Raw genomic sequence first — 13,259 nt, forward strand, 5'->3', positions numbered from 1 at the left:
CCACCACACGGACACGGACACGCGCCGCCCCGCGCGCGCGTGGGGGGAACGCGAAAATCCTCCCAGCCCCCGCGGAGAGCTGGGGGGGGTCGGTGCGGCCGCCGCCGCCCCCCGCGCGCGGGCAGCCGGCGCCGGCCGCGCTGCGCCCGGGAGAGCCCGAAAGGCTCCGCGGAGCCGCGCGTTTCCCCCGCGCTGCGCCGGTTGCAGCAGCCCGGTTACTGCCCCGCGCAAGCATTTTGCGCCTTTCTGTTTTCAAAAACAAAACGCTGAAAGAAGGCGTTTTCAGGCATTCATAGGTGTTATTTCCGCATGGTCACAAATTGGCACCCCCGTATGGTTTCACAGAGTTTTTAAGGATTGTGGAACAATGTTCACGTACCTACGGAAAAGCACATTGTGCATGCACTGCTGAAGGCTCTCCCGTCCGTCGCCTTTTTTTTTTTTTTTTTTTTTAAGTCAGAGACGATATTGTTTCTGACTTAATTTTATGAAGGATTTGGCTCGTATTACAGTAAAGAGAAGGATTTGTTACAGCATATTCCTTTAACTCATCAGTACTTTATTTCTCAGTAATTCTCAGCAGTGCTTATGTTTCTTGTTAAAGACACGTGATGCTTTTCAACTTAAGCAAGAGTCGACCAAATAAAGCTGTTTCTTAAGTAGTAGACCTACTGTCTATTAAGTCAGAAAGCCATGAATACAATTGTATCAGTTTGCCAGTAAGCTGGGGTTTTTTTAGATATGTCTGCCAGTAGATGTATGTATTTAATGGTATTTTGTTTAATTTTTTTGCCATAGCTATGCCTAACTGACATGGGAGCACAGACTCAAGATAATTCTTTAATTAAGACTTCCATATCATTTTGGTAAAGGCATTGCACATTCTGACATACAGATATTGGTGTGGACTGAGAGATAAGTCTTTACTTGATGAGTCTTTACTGGTGATTTTAGTAAAGACATACAGAGTTTTCTAAAGACATTTATGTGTTAAGCTATCAAATTCCTGATGTGAGGCATTTTTTGTTAATATTCATTTATGTATTTAAATATTGTCATAAAACATTTTTAATTTAATATTTTACATGTAAACAATGAAATGGCATGGATCAGCTATGGATCAAATTAGGTGATTGATCTAATAACATTTAGGTAAAGGCCTTATGAAATAACATGAATTGCGATGTATAAAACCCTTGAATAAAACCAACTTGAAGTGTACAAAATGGTTTAGAAAGGAAAATCATATTTTCCTTTGTGCCTTGTATTTCTCAATGGACAACAGCATTAATATATAATTTAGCCTTCACTGAACTAAGTTTTCTGCAGAACATTTCATAAAGGTAAACTCTATATTGAAATCTGCTTCAAAAAGACTGTAAAAGCTGAAGGCCCCTTTGAGTTTTTGTGATGAAACCACATGTATATAATGTTAAAAATACGCTCCTTTTTTCTATAAAAGATGTATATCAGAAGAAGTTAATGTATATTCAGAAGTAATATATATTCAAAAAACACAAGACAGACCTGAAACAGCTGACTTCATAATTACATTTCCAAGTATGTAAAATAATAGAAAAACAGAGAGGAGTGTTTTTCCTCTTTATTTCTAATGTTATTTGTCTTAAATAGTATTGGTAATAAGAATAGGTGAGATATTCCATCGTCATTTAATTAAAAAATAATGACTCTAGTCTGCTGCTTTGATCATCTGCTAATCTATGCTGCAGTCCATTTGTAGGTGGACAGTGCTGTCAGAGGACTGGACTCCTGACTAGAAAAGAGCTTTGAATTTACAATTTTCATTTTATCTGAGCTATTCAAGGTAATTGACTGGTAGCAGATTTAATTGAAAAGCTGTTAGGAGTTTTGTACTGGTGTTTATATTCATATTTCTGACTAATTATAAACAGTCATCTAAGAGCTGAGTCCTGCTGTTGAAACCAGTTAAAATGTTGTCCCAGTAGGAGTAATAAGATCATGTTTTATCAATATTTGAACCATGTGAGTTCATCACTGGAATTTTTTATTCTTCTCTTTTTGTGGTATTGTAATTGTTATAAGTAAGAGCAACTGTCTACATGGCAGTATAAGATCACTCTTCAGTTCTGATGCAGTACCTGGGTAATCAGGTCGTTGTGACTTCTGAATTTCCTGACGCTCTGGGTTGTCTGGTAACTCTGTTGTAAAAACAGGAGTTTTTGTATGCTTAGGAGTTTGTATTCTTTTTTACTTTGAAGTTTTTTAAAAAAATGCCCTAACTGCAGGATCAGGCCTTTAATCCTAATACACTGTATATTAGGCCTCATGATTTGATGAAGAAAGAACATGTAGATTGTTGCTGTGTGTTCTGAAGTAATACTCCTGATCTGATACTTTGGCATAAAAATTAATAGCACTGAATTGGTGAACTCTGAGCTTCAGAGCTATGGGCAACAGAATTCCTGGTAATTTTAATTTTGCCAGAAATGAGAAAGGCATTACAGCAGAAAGGTGGGTCGACAAAATAGGCTATATTTTTATATAATTGTACAATATAGACAGTATACATAAGGCAAGAGCGCATAAAATGGAGGAGGAGAAGAAAAACATAAAATGGAGGAGAGGACGAAACTCTGAACTGCAGAATTACAAACGTAAAGAGACCACAGCTATAAAAAAGAATAGTTATTTTAAGAAAGTTAGAAATGTACAGATACGGCATACAGATATGCATGTTACAGAAATTTAATCTTTAAAATTCCCTCCATTTTTATAGCATTTTGAAATCTATAAATTTAAATCTATCTTAAAGATAGATTTAAACAACCGCTAATGATTCAATGCAAGGTTACATGTTTCTTTTAAGTCCTTTAGTAATTTTCATTACAAAATTTATGTATTCAGTTTACCTGCCCGGCCTGTCAGCCTGACTTTTTTTTTCTTTTTTTTCTTTTCCCCCCTCCCCTCTCTCTCTCCTCCCCCCCCCMAAAAAAAAGGARGCGAGATTGTTTTTCAGATTGTTAAATTGATCTTAATTTTGTTTCACTGCTTGGGCATAGTGCACACACGCCTTTCATTATATTTTCCAAGAAGAAGCTAAACTATATATTGAAGAAAGAAAGCACAGAAGAAATGCATTATCATTTGAATATTAATTAATCAGTGAAATGAACTACTGCAGCCCACTCAGGCTAGCATTTTTTAACAGCATATGCTTTGTCAAAACAAAATAATGCAACACCATTCAAAATGCAGGGGCAAATCACTTAGCATGTCCAGAGCATTAATGCATAAAATTTAAGAGTAGAAATAAGTACTCTGAAATGCCTCAGAATAGCATTTTGTCTTCTATGTATTGTTCTCCACTGGGTTAGCAGATAATAGCCTAAGATGAGTTTTCTAGCATTGATTTTATGCAAAATTATTATTGACTTCAATAAGAGTTTCATCCACAGGTTAATGGAATGCCCCTGGAGTCTTTCTTTTAAGTAAATAGCAAGCCTTCTTTATTATAAAGTACATTTTACTAAAAAATCTTTGAAACAGGTAAGAACACTAAACAATAAGTAACTATTTACAACAAAATTTATTTCTTACTTGATTCCTATCTGAGAAAAACCCTTGACACTCAATGCTTCAGTCACTGACATCAAAGAACAAGAGTACGTAAACCCAAATGGCTGAAGATTTTTCTCCTGTCACTAGCACCAAAAATGAAATACAGCAAAAAAAATACTGCCTTGAACCAAGCCATGCATGGATTATTAACTTAGCATGATTCTTGTAGACAGTCCTCATATCTGGTGAAAGTGCAGCACTTGTCACATATTAAAAATCACACTTACAAAAAAAACCTGGAAGTATGAATTTTTAATTCCAATAAACACATTGTTTGGCTATGGATAATGTTTATTTCAGAAAAACATACTTCCTTTACACACACATAATACTGATTAATAGATCAGCAGATTAACTTTTTAAATAAGTATGTGAAAGCATTTGGTCTTTTAATTAACATAAAAACTATGGTAGCTGAATATACTTTTGATGAGGTATTTAACATTTTTATTCCAAGTTTAACCTGAAAACATATTTGCAGGGTAGGTAGTATTTTTGGAATTAAGTTATATTAATCTAAAAAAAAGCAATAAGGAGTTACTTATTAACATTTTGATTAGCTTTGTTCTGATTTGTTTTTACCTTCTATTTGTCAAAACTTAAAATCTTTTGGTTTTCCCTTCATACATTAAAACAGGCATATATTCTTAAGCTATAAATACCTTTTTTTAAAAGCTTATCACTTTTAAATTATACACTTTTAAACTATTATTTTTTCATTTTTATTTAAGTACTGAGGTGAGATTGATTCTAAGGCAAGCAGAGAAGAACTTGTTTAAAATATCACAGCTTCTCTGATTTGTAACAATACTAGAAAATCTTATATTCCTTAAAAAGTTAATTTTTCTTTCATTTTACTGAGAAAAGATCATTTTAAATCAAAACTGTCTTTAAATGTATTTGTATTTATACCTTATATGCCAAATAAAGCCCTACTGAGAATTTGTACAGCTTTATGTCTAAGGCTGCAAAAAAATTAGTAATAAATAGGCACATAAGCAAGCTTTGTTGTGATGTACTACATAATACATCCCCTTAGATAGTTTTGTCTTTTTGTGAGTTTTAACACATTTTAGATCCTACAAATTAAGTGAAACTACTGTATTTACTGTATTTTCAATCACTTCATTTCAGTCTCTGATAGGGAAATAAAACTATATAGTTCATAATATATTTGCTCTTTAAGATAAAACTCTAGTGTCTTTGACTAAATTTGTGGAGAATTATAAATGAGGCCTACATAAAAGATGCACACCTTTAATGGTGAATGGAGAAATACAAAAAGATTCCCACTGCTTCAGCAGAACTACTGAGGTACTTCAATGGCTAGTCCTGTGTCACAGATGAATATTGTTTATCATACTCACAAAAAAAAAAAGAAAATATACTATGAAATGCTTTTTTAATTATTACATCTGTATTCTCTCTTTGTAAGCAACTTTATTTGCAGTACATTTTAGACTGGTGTTTTTGCTGCCCTTCAGATCATCTAACATAATTTACAGATATTTCAGAGTTGTAGGTAGCGTTTTCACACTATCCAGGCAGCACACAGATGCAAGCATCATGCAGTACTCATAGTTCCTTTATATTTAGCCTTTTTTAAAAAGATTTATTGAGAAATATCTAATCTCTACATGCTTTTAAAGTGTAAGCCAAATACATCTGAAACTTGACAGTGTTTTAAGTAAGACTTTTTTACATGTTCAAACACTTAGTGGAAAGACTATAGTCTCACTACTGGAAGCTTGTATGGGGGATATTATACGCTATTGTCAAGCAGCATTCACAGTCTGTCACATTAGTGCTAGAGATGTGTATAGAAGAGTAATTATTATAAGCCGACATCTAGCAAATGTAAGTAAAAACAGACAAACCTCAAAGGAAAATTAGCCTTTTTTTTTAAGGTATTATTTGTGTCCAGATGTTTAATGTCAGGACACTAAAATGTTATTTAGCATAGGATCTAGCTGATAAAATAATTTTGTGTTTATGTAAAAAATAGAAACATGTTTTCCTTAGCTCTCCATTTAGTTAGTCCCTTCTCAAGGTAGATAAATACAAAAATATAAACAGAATGAATTAGCAGTAATCCAGTATTTAAAGAGATGAATGGTATAACACTTTTAATTCCATTTGTATGGTTCAGCAGTATTAGGCAGAAAAAGTATATAAATCTAGTAAGAAAATGTGCAGTTTTCTATTAAAGATGTAACAAATACTGTATCAAGAGAGAGCACTAAGTAGTATGTTTTGTTGTTGTTAGAATTAATCCTGCTATTCTAAGGAAATGCTTGATTCTGCTGTTATAGCAAGGCTTGCATGACAAAATGATAGATGCCTTAAAAGAAGTTTTGATAAATAAAATCCTGTAGACCTTGGCAATCACAGTTTCCTTTTAGCAATCATAAGGGATGGGTGAGTAATATTTGGGAAATAGTGTTATATAAGATGGTTTATTGCATCTAAAAATATTAGGGCTAGATCTGCAGCTCATGTAAATCAGTGTATCTCCTTTCAAGTTTCTTATACCGTTTTGTATCAGCAGAGAATCTGGCCCACATCCATTATCTAGAGGGAGTATCAACTGCTACAAAGCATATTTATCTAACCAGAAGCAAACATAGTTTGCGTAGCTCATTGATGTTTCTTGTAACACTTATGTTAACCTTTATAATGTGATAAAGATCTGGCACAGTTATGTATGGTTACAAATTATTTTAGTTTGATATTATCAACGATCATAAATTAGTATTTATCACTTTTAAAACTGCTTATAATTACATTGATAAAAGCTTAACTTGTTATTGATAAGGAACTAGCAATTTAGGACCTTTCTGTTCTTCTAATTGACTTTTCTGGGAGCAGAATTAGGCCTGTTCTCTGAAACAATTCTGTCTAGCAAAGTAGTACATAGCTTTGTTAAAAAGTGTATTATATTTTTGTGTTCTCTTTTAGAACATTTCATATCTAGTGACCCACACATTTTGCAGTGCCACTAAGTTTATGTGCCTGCCTTTTACAAACAAACAGAAGTATTAGTTGACCCAGTCAAATCACTGAGAGTTAACCCCAGATGCAAGTATCTACGATGTCCAAATTAAAAGGCTTAATTTAAAATATTGCCTTATGAGAAACAGAATTAGAAAGCAAACCCAACTTCATTCTTTATTTGTTTCCCTCAAGTAATGAAAGGGAATTTCACTAATTATTAGAATTTTGACGAGTGAACATCTAGTATCTGTAGTATCTCAACTGGTGGGTATAACACCGTAACCGGCAGAACCGCTCAGGAGCAGCGCTAACAGCGACTCACGGGCAAATCGCAGCGTTGAAACAGACGGAGTTTTACACACGCTCAGTCGTGTGCACTGTTTATACAACATCAAGTGTAGTTCAGAGCGCAGAAATAGTTTTGACGTAAAAATACGGTTGTGATTTCTTGCCYGCTTTTTAACGGCGAATGACACGGCCAATGTTGCGAAACAAAGAGGAATGCTCCGGTGACCTTAAATTTATTACGTTGGGAACATGACTGAAAACTACAAGYGTCCATGTACTGTGTGTTTCATGCAAGATTTATTTGTTGTGAGAGAAAGCCGCGATGGTTGGTTAGTGAATTAGGTCAATAAGCAGTAGGATAGTGATAGGGGAGATTCTATTGCTCTTGGGGATTTAGGCTTCCTAGCAYGACATTTAAATCAATAGGAATCATCAGCTACCCTAATCTGTCTGTACCAAATAGCACTGGGCCTTAGGTGATAGAAAAAAATTGGAAGAGACCCTGGGAAATTGCTTTCTTTCCTGAGACAATTAATGAAATACAGTTGTGTAGCTTCTTATGAAAGTAGTTTATCWCCTTTTATTGTATGTATCATTTTATAAAAAATACAATGTATTTTCAGAGGTTACATTTTAACACTATATATCATCACCAGTTGTTACTGATACACTCATAGAACTCTTCAGCTCTTCYTGAAATAATTTTTGCAAATGTGTCAGTAACCTATCAAAATGTATACTGAAAAGAGACATAAGACAAGAGATTCCCGTTAAACAAAAATGTTAAGATCCTGGCTTGCAGCTGCCGGAATTAGTTAATATAAGACAATGTTGATACAGTAGAAATGCTAACAGAAACTTAGAGTAAAATTTACAAAGCTCTCCTGTATTTACAAAGGGTCCTAAATTCTGGAAGTAAAGTGAACACTTTTTCTTTGATAATAATTCAAAGTGCTGAGAATAACAAAAAAGAACTAAATGAGTGCATCAATGAGATGCAAGGATAAATCTACACTGTTTTCACATTCTATATTTTTATTGAGTTCATAGGATTTTGAGATGAATATATGCTGCCATAGCATACACTACTTAGAAACCTAAGAATCAATGTTCTTCTTCTAAAAAAAAAGTTTGTCTTCCTATTTTATAAGAACCAGTTAAATAGTATTTAACATTTGTCAATTTGCATATGTTAAATCATAAGTAAGATTTGTTATATATATGATAAAACAGTTTTAAACAATACATTAGAATCAGCACATCATGGAAAAACTTATCTTGCTTCCTCTTATTGTATGCTTATTATAAATCATAAGTGCACTGGTTCTTTGTTTACATGTTATTTGTTAAGAGGATCTTTTTAGACAAAAGACTTTATCTTAGACCACTGTTCAAAATGTATCTTAGATACTGCCCTTGAATTCCACTGTATCCTCCCTTAACAGCATGTTAACCTCAGAGAGCTGCGTGAGCTTGTAAGATACTCACTGTCGGGTCTTTCTGATTCTGTCAGTCAGGAGTTCTGCTTGCAGCACCTATATGCGATATGTATTTGTACAGTCAAATGTTGTTGCCATTATACCATTTTTACAGAGATAAAGTTCCATTGAGGCCAATTAGGGACTACTGGAGTGAAGAGTGAGCAACAAATTTCAAAATTTGATCCATCATTTCTTGGCTGTTGATTCTTATGCCCATCTGTTCACATGGCAAACGACCCACTTGGAAGTTAGCTGGACCTTTCCCCTAGGAGATGAGTGACAGGCAAGAGCAGCTTAGTCGGTCTCCGGAACAATGTGAATATAATTTCTTCTGCAGAAAGCGTGGTCCAGTGTCTAGGAGAACTGTGCACCATTTGCCTCCTTTCACCTYATTATATTTTTGACAGGAACGTAGTTATGTGAAGGAGGAAAGAAAATCAGGGTCTTACTGGTATTGTCTGCTGCCAAAAAGACAGGTTGTATTGGAACAGGTGCTTTGAAAAGCTGTGAAAGGCAGCTGAAAGGTGTCAAAATGTGTATAACATGAAGCAACAGTTCACAGATATTTTGTGTGAATTTGGTCTCACAGCAGAAAATTTCAGAAGGGATACTCCACTGAAAGAATCTGTCTTAGAAACATAACCGTTTTAATGGGCATCCACTTGGCTGGTCAAAAACGACACATGTGATGCCCTCACACAGGATGAAAGATGAAGGGGGGAAATAAAATAAAATAAAATAAAATAAAATAAAATAAAATAAAATAAAATAAAATAAAATAAAATAAAGGATTTCCTCTTATTACATTTATATCCTTCATTATCTGGAATTTTCAAATCAGAGGGAAAAAAATCTAATAATCTGTTCCTAAAACATGACAAGCCGGTCATCTAGTCTAAATATAAAAGTAGTTCACTTAAAACTCCATAAGCTGTATTTTGGTGAGTGATTAACTGCACAGTGTGTGTAGGTAAAAGAAAGAAGAATGCGTGATCCTTTTTATAGTACCGGTCAAACTAATGCCTGTGAGCCACACTTGTCCCTTGACCTTGTTAAATGTGGCCCACGTGTTGGAGGGAGTACAAGTAACTTTTCCGACACATTCCCTTCCCACATGTTTTTCCTGCAGTGTGCTACTGTAGCTGGTTCTAAAACACATGGGAGTACAAGTGGCTTCCCCATGTGTATTTTAAACCTAACGGAGCTACAGCAGTCAAAAACACATGGGGATAGAAAAGGAACATCAGAGAAAAAATGCTTTTCCACTATTTGTGCTCATGTTCTTCATGTGTTCAGGGAACACATGGGAGAGCAAGAATAGGGGAAAAAAAGACAAGGGAGAACAAGAGAAGAAAAGAAGAGGAAGAGAGTAGAGAAGCAAAGAGGAAGGAACAAAAGAGTATGGAAGGAGACAGAGAAAAGACGATAGTAGAGATGGCATGGCAGGGGAAGGACGGGAATTGATAGGGAAAAAATCATAGAGCAAATCATCTAATTGCTCGAATGGAAAAAATCAAATGCATCTGTCTGTGCTTTTTCTTTCAGCTTTTTAGATGGTTTGTGTATTTAGTTTTACCAAATGTAGGAAGAGGCATGTTTTGGACATTCCCCAATGTCATCCCTCCTTTCATTTTCTGTCTCCAGATACTGCATCTTTGTTTCTGCTTCTGCTTTCTGTCTTATTCTGTCTCCTGCTTTCCCCTCCCCTTTTTCTCTTCTCTGTCTCTCACAGGCAATGAATGAGATGTAGCACATCATTGTATTAACAAAGCCAGGTTTTTTTCCAACCTTGCCTTAAAAATGGAATGCCAGCGAGTACGCTGTTATTCTTTCAGGCTTTTTTTTTTTTTTTTGAGAAGACTTAGTTGAGACAGCCTGAAGTCATCAACATAAACCTAAGTGAGCATATGGGGGAAATGTGACTTTCACTCCATGCTAGTCATGGGATATGGTCATAGTCTTGATTTCAAGGAGCTTTACAAGAAGCCAGCTCTGAAAAAGTTTTCCTTGTAGTTGATGAAGTCCAAGAGGAACAAATAAACAATCTCCTACCTTCCTTCATGCTCGCAGCCACACGTGTGCACCCACAGCCTCTGCTCTGCATTTCCCTAGGTGTCCTGCTTCATGTGTGTTCCAATTACCATTGGAATTCAGCCATAATTTGGAAGGAGTCTCTTTATTTTGTCATGTTGCACGACAAATCTGAGTACACTAATAGGAATGTGCAAATATTATGTTATTTAAAATTATACATTTGATTTAATTTAGATTGGAATAAAGACTAATTGGCTTGGAACTTAAGTTTATTTGTATTATTGTTTGATAGTCTTTAGTTTATCTCAGAAGTTTTTTCCTGAATTTTGGATGAAGATAGTATAATACTCAGTTTTGGTATTGCATTTAGATTTCTGATTTTTATATTTAAATGAAAAGAAAGACTCCTAAAACATGTTTGCATTTTTTTTAAACCCCTTTTTCTTTTGGCACTAAGTTTTACTTTCTACCAATCTTTTTGACTGGTTTTGACCCATTTTAGTTGTATRCCAGGATCTCAAGGTTTCCAAACTGAAATCAGGAGCTAGGAGGATGAACAGCTTTTAGGAAATAGTCAACAGCTCTCAGGGTGCAATTKTAAAGGTCATTTGTTATCACATCTGTTCCTGTCAAGGCATCCTCTCTGAGGCAAAGCCCATTTGAGAGTCTGGAAACCCTGGGAGGTTCTATGGCAGGATTTTCTCTCTCRTGCTGTATGCTAAAAAGTACATTCATCTGCGGAGTTCTCCCAGTATTAACGAGAACAGGCAGAAACCACTCTCCTCTGCCCTGTTTCACAGCGGCCTTCATTTCCCAGCCCCTGGCCTGATCCTAAGTGCAAATAAGCTGTTAACAGTGAGGTTGGTCTGTTTTCCCCTGCATCTCTTGGGACAGAGTACGCTGGAGCCCATCATTTAGCAGAAAGTCCAGAATTTCTTGAATATAGCTGTAAAGAAACTGCTGGGGTTGAGTAACCCCTAAGTTTTACTACTTGTACATTGGAACTTCCCAATATTACAAGCTGCTCATGCCACCAAAGTCACTGAGCTCCTTAGGCTGAGAGGGTTGTGCTGGCCGTGCTGGGCAGGCACGGAGGCGAGTAGGGTCCATCTTTGTGCTTCGGCCCCGTCCAGTCACATCATTGGAATCACAGCGCCATTTGCTGCTGGAATAATGCCATGAGGATTTTGCGTACAGAAGGAGAGTCAAACATGCATTTTATGATAGTAATCTAATCTAATTGTAGAGCTGTTACAGTATACATTATCATTACATTACAGTACTTAGAAAAATATGGGCAGAATTTAGAATATCTTGTACTGCCCCCGAAAGAGTGTTATTTAGTACAGTTTTAAAATAGTCTGTGAGAGCAGTAAAATATCTGATTAACTTAAAAAAAGTTGTCATATCAGGTAGATAATACTTGTTTAAAAATGTAAGCACATACCCGAGTACTTGTTCACCTAATCTATTATTTATGGAAAATGTATTAGTCTAATATTATGGGCCAAAATATCTTTTAGCGCAAACTGGTAAAGCCACTTGGGATTTATGCAGCTGTGCCAATTTGACTAGCAAATTACTTCATTTTGTATTTTTATATATTTAACAGATAGACTATTTAAATTAACAAAGCTATGTTATAGCTCGTTTTAACATCTTAGAAAATAAACTGTTTATATAATTTAAAGATAGTAAAGTGCACTAGTTTAAAGTGTAAGACATTCTAAGGTATAAATAAATTCAGACAAAATCTTTATTCATTCTTAGATTTCAGCTGRTTGTTGATGTCTATACTGCTCTATGAAGATGAAAAAGGTAGGAAAAAGTAGTATTTTGGAGRAGGCTTTTGTCTTTATTTAGAAAGAAGTTCCATAATTGTTCTACAATGTACTTTACATGGCAAAGAGCAGATAAATAACAGTGAATTCTGCATCTGTCACTATTTTACATCTGTCACTCAAAAAAAAAAAAAAAAACTCTTTGCCTTTTTGGGAAAGATGCCTAAGGATGATAGGATATGGCTGATAACAATAATCCATATTTTGGCAACGAGAAGATTGTGACAACATTAGCCAGAGTAAGGGAACGCAGTCTTAAAATCAAAAAACATCTGTTATGGTAACTTTAACTTACCCTGCTATGYCTACATGTTGCAGCATCATAACTAACATTCCGGCATTATCTTTCYGTAAGAATACACATCTAGCCTTGAAATTCAGCACTAACGTCAAATTAATTTGCTTTAAACATCGGATCATAAAATTAATATTACTGAAGCATGGCAGTTCATTTTTAGATACTAATAGTACCAGTAAGTGGTCTTCTACTTGATAGATTGCAAAACGTGTTGTATTTTATCCTTGATTATGAGAACAATTTGATTTGCCTCAGCATAGCTATTAAACAGTTACAGAGAGATTGATTGTAGTGGTATGAAGGATTTCACCGTTAATGGTTTTACGAGAGAGATTCAGACTATAAACAGATTTCATGGCCATTCTTAACCAGAATGTCTAAGGGGAATCCCTTCCTACCCCGCAGCCCTCCACATTAGCTTGTCATGGAAATTTCTGTCAAAATAGAGATTTCTTTGATTTTCTAGTGCTTCATATCACAACACCTTGCTGTATCGCCAGCATTATATCAGTAAGGGCTTCGGTCGTGGTTGCATAAAATGCAGGGGACAAATGCCCAGAATAAAACACTGTAATGAGTTAAAAGAAGTGTAGCACATAGTGAGCCTGATCCTGTCCCATGAGGGACTTCATCCCATTGATTTTAGAGAGGATCAGTCCCCTCACAYGTACTAGTAAACGTCAAAATTGATTTAAGTTCTGCCATTTTCTACCCCCTACTCTT

At 35.3% G+C, this 13,259-nt stretch overlaps 1 protein-coding gene across 1 annotated transcript in view; it reads right to left on the minus strand.

Moving 5' to 3' along the window:
- The window catches only part of COMMD3 (COMM domain containing 3), a 16,354-nt gene extending 3,783 nt beyond the window's left edge, over positions 1-12,571 (minus strand). The window contains exon 1 of the mRNA XM_085318324.1: positions 12,534-12,571. Within this exon, the coding sequence (XP_085174450.1) occupies positions 12,534-12,571 (38 nt within the window). The remainder of the gene's footprint in view (positions 1-12,533) is intronic.
- Positions 12,572-13,259: the final 688 nt, after the last annotated feature.

This window comes from Rhea americana, unplaced genomic scaffold, assembly GCF_003343005.1.
Source record: "Rhea americana isolate MKP2758 unplaced genomic scaffold, rheAme1 scaffold_53, whole genome shotgun sequence".
NCBI classification, from domain to species: Eukaryota; Metazoa; Chordata; class Aves; order Rheiformes; family Rheidae; genus Rhea; species Rhea americana.